General features: G+C 37.5%; 1 protein-coding gene and 1 long non-coding RNA gene across 11 annotated transcripts in view; one reads left to right on the forward strand and one right to left on the reverse strand.

Moving 5' to 3' along the window:
• Window positions 1-13386, forward strand: part of Cep57l1 (centrosomal protein 57 like 1) — a 238983-nt gene that overhangs the window by 56877 nt on the left and 168720 nt on the right. The window contains exons 11-12 of one of the 10 annotated variants that reach the window (XR_010048993.1): window positions 963-4160; window positions 5919-6021. The exons of 6 other annotated variants lie outside the window; for them this stretch is intronic. Coding sequence is in view for 1 of the 4 variants with exons in the window: in XM_063253992.1 (XP_063110062.1) it covers window positions 963-1178 (216 nt within the window). In the remaining 3 variants the exon portion in view is untranslated. Of the gene's footprint in view, window positions 1-962; window positions 6022-13386 lie in introns of those variants that run through there. 3 more of the 10 variants (XR_010048994.1, XM_063253992.1, XM_063253990.1) reach the window with 3 other exon arrangements.
• Window positions 26-3932, reverse strand: LOC134477071 (uncharacterized). The gene is made up of 2 exons (XR_010048998.1): window positions 3770-3932; window positions 26-764 (listed from the first exon to the last, which is right to left on the reverse strand). It is a non-coding gene; the product is annotated as an uncharacterized LOC134477071 (long non-coding RNA).

Genomic DNA, 13386 nt, shown 5'->3' on the forward strand with positions numbered 1-13386 from the left:
TTTATGACCAAGAAAGAAAGAAATGGAATTTTTGAAGCAAATATTTTCACTTTATTGGCCTTTTTAGTAAAAAAATTTTATGTGCTTGTTTGGGGTGAAGTTTATAAAATTTGAAACAATTTGTACACTTTTTAGAATTGAATAGAGAAACTTGAGTAGAAGAATAACCATGTTTTTAAAATGTAGGCAATCTGTGCATTTTATATTTTGAAAATTATGATTTATATTTCATAATGGATATAACAATGTAAAATTTTAAGCATTTTATCATGGCAGATTTAATTTGTAATAAGCGGCAGCCAGGTGCTCGCTCAGTATCTGCATCAGCTCTACCAATTAGGCCTTTGCATCAGTGAATTAATAAATAATGGATCAGACTTTGAAGGAATGTGTTTGGGTTTGTTGATGGGATTGCTTTATTTAATTGTATCTATTCTATTATTAGCTGACACTCCTCAAGAAAGCAGAATTATTTTTTGATTTTTTCCTGATACTCACTAGTATTTAAATTGAAGATACTGCTAAGATTATGTGTGTACCAGTGCTTCTCCTCTGCTTTGCTGTCCGTGTCGCCTGAAAAGCTCTTTCTTCTTTGTTCCGCGCTTCCGTCAGTTCCGTGTCTTCATGTTGCCTTCCTTCTCCTTCTCCAGCCTGCATTGATCTTGCTGTACGTTAGCCTTCTTGCATACACAGCTACCTCTGCTTGAAGTAGTTCCCAAGTTATTATATGTATGCTGTTTTTCACTAATCACAGCAGTAAGCTCCTAGAAAGCAAGGATATTTTAGTCATTATATTCCTACATGACTAACACATTGTTTGGCTTATAATAAACATTCTATAACTAAAAACTTACCAAACTAAACTTTTTAATTTAATGTGATCTTTAGGCCATCAATTCAACTCATCTATATTTTTAGTATCTTTTTGACTAAAATGTTAGATTTTTTTCTCTTTTTCTCAGGTCTATAAACTACAGCAAAAAGTTCAAAACTTAAAGGCATATAAAGCTTCAGTTATTCAGCAAGCAGCTAACCAAGACTTGAAGATCATGAAAAATAGCCCCAGGAAATGTTTGACTAAAGCTAACTGTTCTCAGAAAAGCAGCAACTTTCATCCAGTACAAGTTCATAATATTCAAATGAAACTGAGAAGAGATGATATTATGTGGGAACAGTAACAATATCAAAACCATCAGCCTACATGAACTTCATCAGCAAGAATTTGAATTGTTAAAATGGTTTAATCTAATATATTTGTGAAATTTCAAATTATATTTCTGGCCTTTATAAAACATGAAATTGTATGTTTTTAAAATAATGCTTGGTGACTAAGAATCCCAAACAGTATGATACTTTTGCTTTTTTACTGACCAAAGTCCCTAAACTCATCATGTTTTAGAAACATTATTTGTAAATATTTTAAGCTAAATTTAGGAAATTAGACTAAATTACTCAGTTCTCGAAATGGAGTTATATCTGAGATATCATTACCATTCCATTTTTTCATTTAGCAGACTTGTAACCTTAAGGACCAAAATTAAATGAACGAAGTACAGAAAGATTTCTAACTTTCCTAGTGCTGCCTCCCTGTCTTATTTTAAAACTTTGAAATCATTTTATTTTTGAGAATGATAAAAAGCTTAATAGTTCTGCGGGTTTTGTGAAAATGTCTTTAACTTTGGCTTTATGTGACACTCGCAAATAATTCATATGTACAAGACAGTAATTCACAGTACTGTCCTAGTCTCGTTTACAAATGAAGTTTTTCAAATACTAGTGATCTACTTTACCTTCTTAATAATTTTTGCTGACTTTTATTCTTTGCTTTGTATATAACATCCATCAATATAAATTGAGAATGTGAGTTTCTACCACCCAAAAAAATGGTGTATTTTTATAGGCAAGTATAGAGAGTTAGGCGTTTAATTACCTTACCAAGCACAAAATCAAGGTGATGTGGCATATCTTTATTTTTATACTTTAAAATTAGTGATGTAATGATCAAATTCTTTAAGCATACTTTATAATAAATTTACACTTGTCTTTAGAAGCCAATGAAAACTACTACAACTCTTTTGAACTCTTAATTCTCACTAAATCTTCCAATGCGGCTAGACAACTCAAGTCATCAACTGAGTGAAAATAGAGGACAGATAGAAAAACTATGAGAAGAGCTCAGAATGTAGGGCAGCGGTTTCAGAAATGATGATTCCAAAGGGACATATTCACCAAATTCTCTGAATTCACATTAGTAGGATTGTTCAGTCTCTGAGTATGAAAAAACCTTTTAGCTGGACGTGATATTGCATGCCTGTAATTCTAGCACTCAGGAGGCTGAGGCAAGAGGATTGTTGTGAGTTTGAGCCAACTTGGGCTACAAATGAGTTCAATGCCAGTCTGAACCACGTAGTGAAACTCTATCTCAAAAAGAAAAAAAAAATTAGGTCAAGGAAATAGGGAACTAAGAAAAATAATTGTTTCTGAGCTGGAGATAGCCCAGTGGTAGAGTGCTTGCCTAGCATGTACAAGGTCATGAATTCAATCCCCAGTACTACCAAAAAAATTAAACTAATAATAACTTTGTTTTCCTAGACAATTCCTAGAAAGTATGGGAAATAAAGGGGTAATCGTGAACCTTCTAGGGAGGATTAGAACTGTGATGCATGCTGATGGTGAGAATACAGTCCATGGTGTAGTGTTCCCATACCTGAAGACGCGTAGCTGACTGGACATTGGCAAACTGATGCTCGGAGTGGAAGCTGAAGGGAATTAATGGCAGTGACCAAGGCCCCTCTCCCTGCTCTGATAAGACGTGGAATGTGGCCTTCACTTGCTGTTCCTTTGCCTTCCGGGGTTGGCTCCCCAGGATGGTTCACGGAAACTCAGTCTTTATACCACACCCATTTTTCAGCCCTATCTTTCCTCCACAAAGATACAAGTTCTGTAATTTAAACTTAGCAAAAACCAAAAAAGAAAGAAACTAAAAACAATACACTCACCAGGACAATAATGCAGCCCTTTACTTCTATTCCTTTGTCTTCAATATATTTAGGAAAATGTAGATATATGCAGAGGTATATGTATTTCTTGATTTATTTTGGGAGGGTTGATTTGCTTCTTTTTAAGACAGGATCTCTCACTGTATACTCAAGCTGGATGATTTATAGTCATCCTCCTGCATCAGCTTTCCAAGAGCAAGTGTTGGGATTACAGATGTGTGCCAACATGCTCAGCAAATATGTTTTTATCAGAAAGGTTATTACTTAAGGAAATGTATTGCTAAAACATTACCATAAACTATAAAATCATTTTAGAAGTGAATATCTCAATTAAGAATTGAATATTTTCTTATAAAATTAGTATAGTAGAAAAGAACACAAGGTTTTTGAGTTAAGAAGCTTGGGTCCGAGTTGTGACTTCACTGTTTATTAGCCTATCTAATGTTTCCGCTTCTCATCTGTAAAGCAGGGTCATACTAGTCCTACTCCCAGGGTTGTTGGGGGGACTAAATGAAGTAATATGTGGAAGAATCCACCAGAAGGCTTGACAAGACTCAGTAAATTGTGTTTTTGAAACTCAGTGGCCAAAATAATAATTATTTTTGTAGCACACAAGTTCTGTGGATTAAAGTCTAAAAGCAAAAGCTTAACTGTATTCTGAATAAAAGTGGAGACGCTTTAGTTTTTGTTTCTCCCCTCTGTGCTGAAGGACAGTCAGTTGGACTGCTTTCCATCCCAGGTTTCCACAGGGCCAAAGAATACACACTCACCATGGTGCGGAATTACATAATCACACGGCAGCTCCCTCTCGGCTTGGAGTTTGTTTGGTTATTGAAGTGACACTCACTCCTGGGCGACGGCAGCGTGTTGCTTAGAGGCTGCCTGCCAGGGCCGCTGACTTTGGAGGTGGAGGCAAAGCTCCTTCCGGGTGGTGTGCGGGTGCCTTGTGGTCAGTGTACAAGAGTTGCCGTGGCAACGCCGCTGCTCTGCTCTGCCTCACAGAAACTGATTTCACCGATTTCCATCACTTAAGGGAAAAGCAGAGCTACTTGGGTTTTATTTAAAGGGAAGTTTAAAAGTGGAATGGGAACTTTCTAACCAAAGCATGTCTCTCAACTTTGAAACTGTGACACCAGAGAGTTCCAGTCTTTGAAGCAGCAGGTACTGTGCCTACTCTAATGCTGGGAGTGAGAGCTGGAATCTTGAATGAACTGATCTGGATGGCTCATGGCGACCCGGCAATTTTTACTGTGTTGGAGATGAGTTCTGGAGGGGCGTGCTCAGTTTGCAATATGTAAGGTTAAAGCGGGACATACTTCGTACAGTACGTGGACTGGCTGCGGTGATTTACTTGAAAACTGTTTTCAGATTTGTAGCTTTCTTTGACAGTTTAATCTTATTGCTGGAACAACTGTAGAATTGTAGGTTTCTAGAGGTAGAAAGGGTTTATTAATTGTTGAACAGTAGTCTAACCTCCACAACCTATAGAACTGCCTTATACAGTGTTCGTGGTAACTGGTCGTCCGTTCTGTTTATTATTTCTATTTAAGCAAATATTCCACCTAGGTTCTTCAAAACGGTTTTGCAAATTAGAATCAGTTGCCGTTCTTTTCATATTTCTTGTAATGCAAATAGAAATGTCACTTTGAACTGCTGCTTAGCTTGAGCCTAAATTATAGTTTTAATTTAAAAAATAAATGTTTACTAATGGCATACAAAAAGTTTTTAAATTCTAAAGTAGTTATTCTTAAACCATGATTAATATTTCAAAAAATAATTACAAGTTTGATTCATGGATGAGGCAAGAAATCAGTCTAAAGAGATAAAAGGCCAATTTGTCACACACAATGGCAGGTCAGAGATGTGACCACAACCATGGTGGAAAATGCTCCAGCTGCCATTATTGGAGCAGAGTAAACAGGGAAACTCCTCATGGGCCTTCCTGGAACTCTAGCTAAAGAGTAACCACAGCTGTGCTCCTGAGATATTTAATCGTATGTGACGTTTAGCTAAGTACAAACTGACTCGCAGACATAAGACAAACCTAGGCATAATAGCATTTCTGAGATTAAAAACACTAGGTACCCTTCTCCCTTGTAATTAAAGTGAGGTAAACGTAACGATTGTCATTCATCTGAAGATAAAGTTACTTCTTACCAGATACGCTTTGGTAAGACCTTGGCAAGCCCTCAGCCATTTCCTTCATATCCTATGTACTTACTTCAGTGGGACTTCTATTTTGGGCTCTATCTTTGTATTTTATCATTTAAGGAGAATTAGAATAATTATAAAGTTAAAGCTTTAAAATTATGTCTGAGCAGCGCATGGTGCCACAAGCCCTTATTCCCAGCCCTCGGGAGGCTGAGGCAAGGGGATTGTGAGTTCAAGACCAACCTGAGCTACAAAGCGAACTCAAGGCCAGCCTGAACTGCACAGTGAGGCCCTGTCTCAGAGAGACAAAAAACTAAAATAAAATTATGTCCAGGTCAGAGTTTGTTTTCATTATGGCTGTAGCTTGTATACTTACAGAATAGATGGTTTTTTTTCATAATAAATTTACTGAGTATTTTTATTGATACAAACTTGTACATTTAGTGCAAGATTCTAAGTTAGCACAGCAGTGCTAAAAATGTTTAGCTTTATTACATATGCATAGTTCAGTATGTAACTGTGTTAACAATTTTGGCGGAGGTGGGAGACGAAAACTGATCTCTTTATATTGTGAAGCAACTTTTGACATCGAAAACTTACTAATGACCAGTTCAACAGTCTGGTCTCATAAGTTGGTGGGGGAGGGAGAGGATTAAGTTCCAGGGGAGGCAGGGACATTGTGAGCTGCCTGTCAAAGGACAGATGAAAAGTTCTGGGATATAATCAGTGCTTTATAAAACCTTTTTATTTTTTGTCTTCCCATACCAGGAATCCAACTCGGGACCTTGCGCTTGCCAGGCAGGTGCTGTACCACTGAGCTGTATCCCCAGCCACCTATAATAGCTTTCAAAATAAAGACAGAGTTACTGACCGTGCTGTCTAGATTTTGCCTGTTTTGACTTTACTTATCTACCTTTTCCTCATGCTTCATGTTTCCTCATTCTTCAAGAAAGCTGCTTTTACCTGCTCTCACCACTGCCTCCTCCAAAATCTGAAGTCTGGCTACCGTTGTCTCTTCTGGTTACTTTCCTTATCTTTGTACTTAGTACATTTTTTCTTACTGTTCTTCATGGAGGGAGAGCTCTGACAAGGTAAAGTTCTTTTTTGCCCACCACCTTAGTCCAAAGCCCCTAGCAGGTGCTTGGCCCAACAGTTACAGGAGAGTACCGTTTCAGACTCAGCTACTGCACTGCATCCCAGCAGACCAAACTAAAAATCAGACTGAAGTTACCCATTCTAAAGTCACCAAACGAAAACTAAATTGTTATCTGACCTTCCCGGGGTATTTGAGAGAGATACAGTAACACACAAATTTCCAAAGCGGGCTGGTTTCAATCACCATGGTGATGAAGGTCCCTATCATTTCATGCTTATCACATCACCTGAAGTAATTAATGTAAACCAGTTACTTTTCTTTTACTTTGTTTCTCTTTCTCCACCTTTTAAGGAAAATGGCCTTGAAATGACCTTTTTACTTTTTGTTATTTTTGCTTTCTTCAGCGCTTTCCTGGCTATAACGCAAATTTCCTCGCTCAGCTTACTAGAACATTTATTCTGTTTTGTGGTTTAAAATGTGCAATTTGGCATAAGTGCCTGCTTGGCAAACACAAGGTCGTGAGTTCAATCCCCGGTACCAAAAAAAGAAAGAAAAGAAATTCACAAAGCCAGTTGAGATCTTTAAATTTATTGTTAGGTTGTCTTAGGACACATTACGTGAAAGTATATTGACCTTGCTGTGATCTTATCTAAGCACTGGCTTGGGTGTTACTGTTTCAGACACTTCGTTCTACGGTTTCAAGTAACAAGCACACGTTACCCAATTTTACATAACCACTGTTTAAGAATAGCTCAGTATTACTATTTTGTATCAGGAATCAAACTCACGCCCTCACACTTGTCAGGCAAAAGCTTGTGCTGCTGAGATAAATCACCAGCCCAGCTCGGTATTACTTGTTTGAGGGGTAATTTTACAGACAAAGCCACTCAGAATAAAGCTCTCTGGTAAAATGATTCTCCCAGGAGGAGTTTTAAACCAAGGGTTCTATGATTGGGTGCTGGTGAAAAGGTATTCCTCATTTAGTGACCCACCTGTTAACTGTGGGGTGCTGTTTGGATTTAGGACACAGGAATGCCAGCGCCAACATGGCCTTGTGATTTCTTTTGCTTTGTATTCAGTTCTGTGCATGAGAGTGCCACACGTTTCTCAGTGAATATACTACATCGTGTACTGTCTGCAGTGTGTTCTCAAAAGCGAATGTGCCTGTGTTAGAACTAGAGGCTACCCATCCAAAGGTTGAGCAGTTCACAAAAGGGAAACTTTCATGACAGTATCGAAGTATATGAAGCAAAACGGAGCATGACAAAACAGACCACACTGACAGGATTTGTCATTTCTTAGTGTTGTATTGCTAAATATAATTCTTCATTTAGCAACCAATTCATTTAACGACCTAGGCACAGGAACAGAAGTCAGTCATTTTAGGAATGTCTGTATTTGACTTCTCCATTTAACAAGTATTTATTGATCTCTAATAATCAAGTGGAGCCAAGTTGGCTCTTAATAATACCCGGTGAGAATGAGTTTGAAAGACCTGGGAGCAAAGTGCAATAGTCAGTTCAGAATAGAATACTTTGAAGTCTCTCCTGGGGTTGCTGGTTATCCCACAAGTACCTTATGAATCTGTTGTGTATGGCTTATTGTTGTATGTCCACTACATCAGTTAATAGTTAGGATTCTTGTTCTGTAGAATATGATTTTTAAATAGCTGACCTACCTTAGAGAAATACTGCTTTTCTAATGGAGACAAACAAAAGTAAATGTATTCAACATGAATCACTTGACAAATGAGCTCGTTATTCACTTCTATATAAAACCTGAACAAGCATAGGTCTCGTATCTAGGGAAAATTGTTCTGCAGATGATTTAGGCAGTAGTACACTTTATAAAGATGTGAGATTTGTGGGAGAAAACTATACCATGTATCTGAAATGAGAAAAAAATTATCGTTTGACAAACCCTTTTTATCTTAAGTATCAACAGTCAGCAACACCATAAAAATTTAAAACCTTATAATATTATCTGTGTAGCATTCTTTAAAAGCATGTCCCTTTACTTGTGATCAATCTGATAGGATATTTTTAAATGAGTGGCTAGAGTAGATAAATATCTTATCTGAAAAACTTTATCAATGTAACTACTTACTGAATGGAAACTTGCATTTCTGTGACTTAAATGTTTAACAGCTTTCTTTGTTATATCAGCCAAACCATTTTTTTTCTGGTCTGTGGTTAGACAGTGAAGAATGTCAAGAGAAATGAACAAAAGAATGGTGTTGATTATAATGGGATCCGACCCACTTACAAAAGCTTATTCACCATGACAGATTACTAAAACTGATTAAACAATTAAATAAGAGAATTGTAAAGCAAGCTAGACCTTCCAGTTAAAAATAATATGCTTATGACCTAATTTTACTTAACGTGATGAAGTGAATTTTTTAAAAAGGTTCTAAAAAATCCTTGGAAGTTTTTAGCTTGTTTGTTTCTTATTAACTTGTCTTAAAGTTACATGTACATTGGCTTGTAGAGTATTTCTTGGAAAATCTTATTACTGAACCAGTACAGAATGTGAATCATTTCTTGCCTGAAATACAACATTGATGTTTACAGGGCAGTTATCCAGACCTAAATCAGAAAGTATTTCACCCTTCATCACTGTATGTGCCATTCAAAACATAAACCATTTTAGTACACAGGAAACCCACTTAAAATTAAATTTTAAAACTCTCCTGAGAATCCAGTGGAACATTTATAATTTAATAACAGTTTCTAGCAAAAGCAAAGTATGTTTAATACCTTAAAAATATTTTCAGAAGCAGCTAATCCAAAGAATGTAACATATGTGAAGAAATAACATCATTAATGTGTGTAAGTATTGAAATGCTTGAACACCTGAAAAGCGTTATTGCTTTTATTTTTCCAAGACTGAGCCAAATGAAATTTTTAAATCCATTGCCAGAATTAAAAGAAGTTATTTCTAGGTTAGGGATTCTCTAACTTTAATCTCAAGAATAATTGATCTTTTACAATTCTGTAGTTTTATGTGACCTCTCATAAGCACAGGAGAATTTGCATCAGTATTACATACTTACAGTCGTGGTATGATTTCAGCAATAGGCATCTATGCTAAATTTTCAGGCAAAACCCTTTTTATTTTACACACTAGCTATCAATTAGTTTGACTTTCATAATAGGGTAAGATATGTGTCAGAGTTCTGATTCACAGAGCATTTTTGTAGATATGCCAAAGTAGAGTTTGATTCTCTTAAACCATTCTGCTAGAATGCTGTGGTTCAAAGTACCATATACTGAAATAAATGTATACCCAATAAAATTAAAAGATTTAGGGAGAAAAAAGCTTTTATACATGAAAGATTTGCAAGGAAGTCCAAGGAAAGATTTATTGGGTTTTTTTTTTTGTTGGGGGGGGTCTTTTGGTACCGGGGATCGAACTCAGGACTTTGTACCTACCAAGCAAGTGCTTGGGCCACTGAGCTAATCCCCAGCCCCCCAAAAAATTTTTTTTAAAGACGAGAAAAGTATTTACAAGAAAAAAGCTATAAAGTTACCGAAGTCACCACGTTTAGTTATTTTCTTCATGGTAGAAAATGCTTTTCACAATTACCATGTGTGAGAAGGTCACATTGTGCTTTCAGACCTCAGCGTTTGAGTGCAGTTACTAAGGAATACTCAGGAAAAACTCAAGGCTTCATTGACGTGGGAAATGAAAACTGGACAAGGGGTTGCTTGTTGCACCCGTGTTGTATCTCAGGTGATACCCAGAAAAACTCACTTTCAGTGACTTACAAAGGGACTCACAAACTCAAAAAACGTTTATACTCGTGTATATTATATCATAAAATGTATGCATTAAAATCAACTGAAAAAAGGCACAGAGGACAGAATCTAGGAGATGGCAGGACAAGCCTCCAACTGCCCTTGTGCAGTGTGGTCACATAGACGGCTTCCTTGTCCCAGAAATACACCACCACATTCTCAGAGCTGCCAGACAGAAGTGCCGCAGAGCCTTGGTGTCCAGGGGTATAGGGACGCCTGGCAGCCCCTCCGGAGTCACACTGGTACTGCACGCCCCAAGGCCTGCACCGTACACTGTTATCTTAGACTATCTCATGTGATCTGAGGCCCCCAAGGTAATCAGAAACACATATCAAGCAGGATGTCTGAAGAGCTTAGAGGTTACCTTCCAGGGAAGGCCACACCTTTCTTCCAGAATGTGAAGGGTTTGCAGTGATGCTTTACCGCACTGTTTTGTTTTCTGTTGGGGGCATGTGATGTATACCGCGTACCCATCACGGCCTCTGGTGAAGGTGTCAGTTTGCCTCCGTATTTCCCCCAAAGCGTGGATTTAACCATAAATTTGCTTAGTGATTTTCTGATTCGGCATTACTACTTGAATGCTTAGTTTCATTCTGTAACTGTAATAAAAGTGATGCTTAATTCATAAATACTTTGCAGGTCCGGCTCATAAAACTAGAGCTTGTGAGAACTACAATTTATAAGGTAACTTTCTGGAAGGTTGTGAAGTCCATAAGATTATCTTAGCTCCTGTATTCAAATTAGGAACAAGGACCCATTCAGTTCACCTCTGCCACGTTGCTTGTATTAGGGCGATAATGAACTTGCGCTGTATACTTTAATGAGAGTTTGGGCATAATAATGATTTAAAAGTTGCTTTGTTAATTACTACTGATATGAAGGAAATCAGATTCTTACTGAGCCTATGCAAGTAGCCAGATAACTATGAAAAGTAAAAGAACTTAGTAAAGGTACTTTGCATAGTATTTAGCCATTTTTACCATTGTATACTTTTTCATTGGTGTATATTTAAAGTACATAATGATCACATCTAGCATGAGAAGCTGGTACATGTACACGACATACCTTAATTCTTCTGACATCCATTCCCTCCTTTCCCTCCTGGCTGTACTCTTCCTCTACTGTCCCTCACTCCTTCCTTCTGTTTTTTCCTATTATCTTTTGTTTTGCTCTTTATTTGTATTTTGGGTTTGTTGTTATATAAGAAACCATGTAATATGTAAGCTTGTGTTTGATTTATTTCATTTTAATATTATGGCCTCCAGGTGCATCCATTGTCCTAAGAATAACTCAAATTCATCCTCCTTTATGGCAGAGTAGTATTCTTGTTAGAGGCGTGTCACTGTGGAGCGTGACCCGGAAGTGTATTATTGTCCCTGGCTCCTCCTCTCTCTACTTCCTGGCTGCTATGGATGGAGCAACTTTTCCTTCACCAAGCCCCTCTGCCATGCTGTTTCTTCCTTGGAGCCTGCCAACCCTGGTATGAAATCATGAGCCAAAATAAATCTCTGCTCAGCAGCACAGCATCTGCCTGGCAAGTGCAAGATCGTGAGTTCGACCCCCGTACCAAAAAACAAAAACAAAAAACAAAACTCTCCTTTCAGTTGCATTTGTTGGGTATTGTGCCCAGGAAAGTAACTAAGATAATCCTGATACCACAGTTTGACAAATAATTATTAAGAAATGATATCCTAAGCTGATTAGTAGGAAATGTAGATCTACTTTTCTATTAAAAGAAAAAATATATATATATATATATATATATATATATATATATATATACAGGGCTGGGGATTTAGCTCAGTGGCCTGGCAAGTGCGAGGGCCTGAGTTTGATCCCTGGTACCAAAAAAAAAAAAAAAAAAAAAAAAAGATATAAATCATGACCAAGTAGAGTTTATACCAAAAACACATGGATGTTTGAAAACATTAACAAATATATGAAAACCACATAATTATTCCAATGCAAAGAAAGCATTTGACACAATTTAATATCCTTTCAAGAAAAAAGCTCAAAGCTTACCTGCCAACATGGTGCCTTCCAAGAGGGAACCTGCCCACCCCACTGCTGGCCGTACATTGATGACCCCTACCTGGACATGTACCTCAGCTCCCCTTAGCACAGGCCTGAAGAGGTGACCACCAACATCTGGATTGTTAGTATCTTCATAACAAAAGGCAAAGAAGGAAACTACTTGGTTAAGGCAACTATTCAACAGAAAGAGATGACAACAGTAAACATACATGTACACTAGCGTGCTCAGCTTCATAAACACAAGGAGCTCAGTGGCACCTCTGTTCCTGCACTCTGGAGACTGAGGCAAGAGGATCACAAGTTTGAGGCTAACTTTAGCTATATTGTGAGTTCCAGAACAGCTTAAACTGCATAGTGAGACCCTGTCTCAAAAAAACAGAAAATAAACATGGTTGTATGTAAAAGAGCTGATAAACAACCCAGAGATGCAAGGAATATGCAAATGCAAATGAATGCAAATGCAAACATATGCAAATGAAAATGCAAACACATGCAAATTAAAAGGTGTAATCTAGCACATAAATTGAAACAAGGACAAAAATGATATATGGTCTCAATAGGTGAAGAGAAAGCAAAGCAGTAGATGTTGACAATATCCAACATCCATTCATGATTTTTTAAAAACTGAAGAAAATAGGTATCTAGAAGGACCTTGCGCTGGGTGCATGCCTGTCATCCCAGCTCTTGGGAGGCTGAGGCAGGAGGATCCTTATGAGTTCAACACCAGCCTGGGCTTCAAAATGAGCTCAAGGCCAACTTCAACTGCATAGCAAGACCCTGTCTCAAAAAGACAAAAAAAAAAAAAAAAAAAAAATAGGAAGGACCTTGCCATTTATGACAAACCTACCAGTAACTTTATGCTAAATGGAAGAAAACTGAAAGCTTTCCCTACAATCAGGAGCATGACAAGGACATGCACCATAACCACTCCTATTTAACATAGTCCTTGAAACAGCCAGAGCGATCAGGAAAGAGAAAATAAAAAAGGATATGTACAGAAAAGGAAGAAGACAAACTATGATTATTTGCAGATGATGTGAGCCTCAATAGAAGAACCAAAAAAAATACCACCAAGGACTTCTAGAATTAATAGCCCAATTCCATTGTGTGGTAGGATACAAAATCAACCACAAAAATCAGTAGAGTGCCTGTGCACCATCAATAAACTCTCCATAAAGAAATTAGAAAAGTGGCTGGGGATTTAGCTCAGTGGCATATGCACCTGCCTGGCAAGCGCAAGGTTGTGAGTTCAATCCCCAGTACCATGCCAAAAAAAAAAAAAAAAAAAAAAGAAAGAGAAAAGTAA

The sequence above is a fragment of the Cavia porcellus genome, unplaced genomic scaffold (genome assembly GCF_034190915.1).
Source record: "Cavia porcellus strain 051 isolate PalLab524CR breed Dunkin Hartley unplaced genomic scaffold, mCavPor4.1 scaffold_7, whole genome shotgun sequence".
NCBI lineage: Eukaryota > Metazoa > Chordata > Mammalia > Rodentia > Caviidae > Cavia > Cavia porcellus.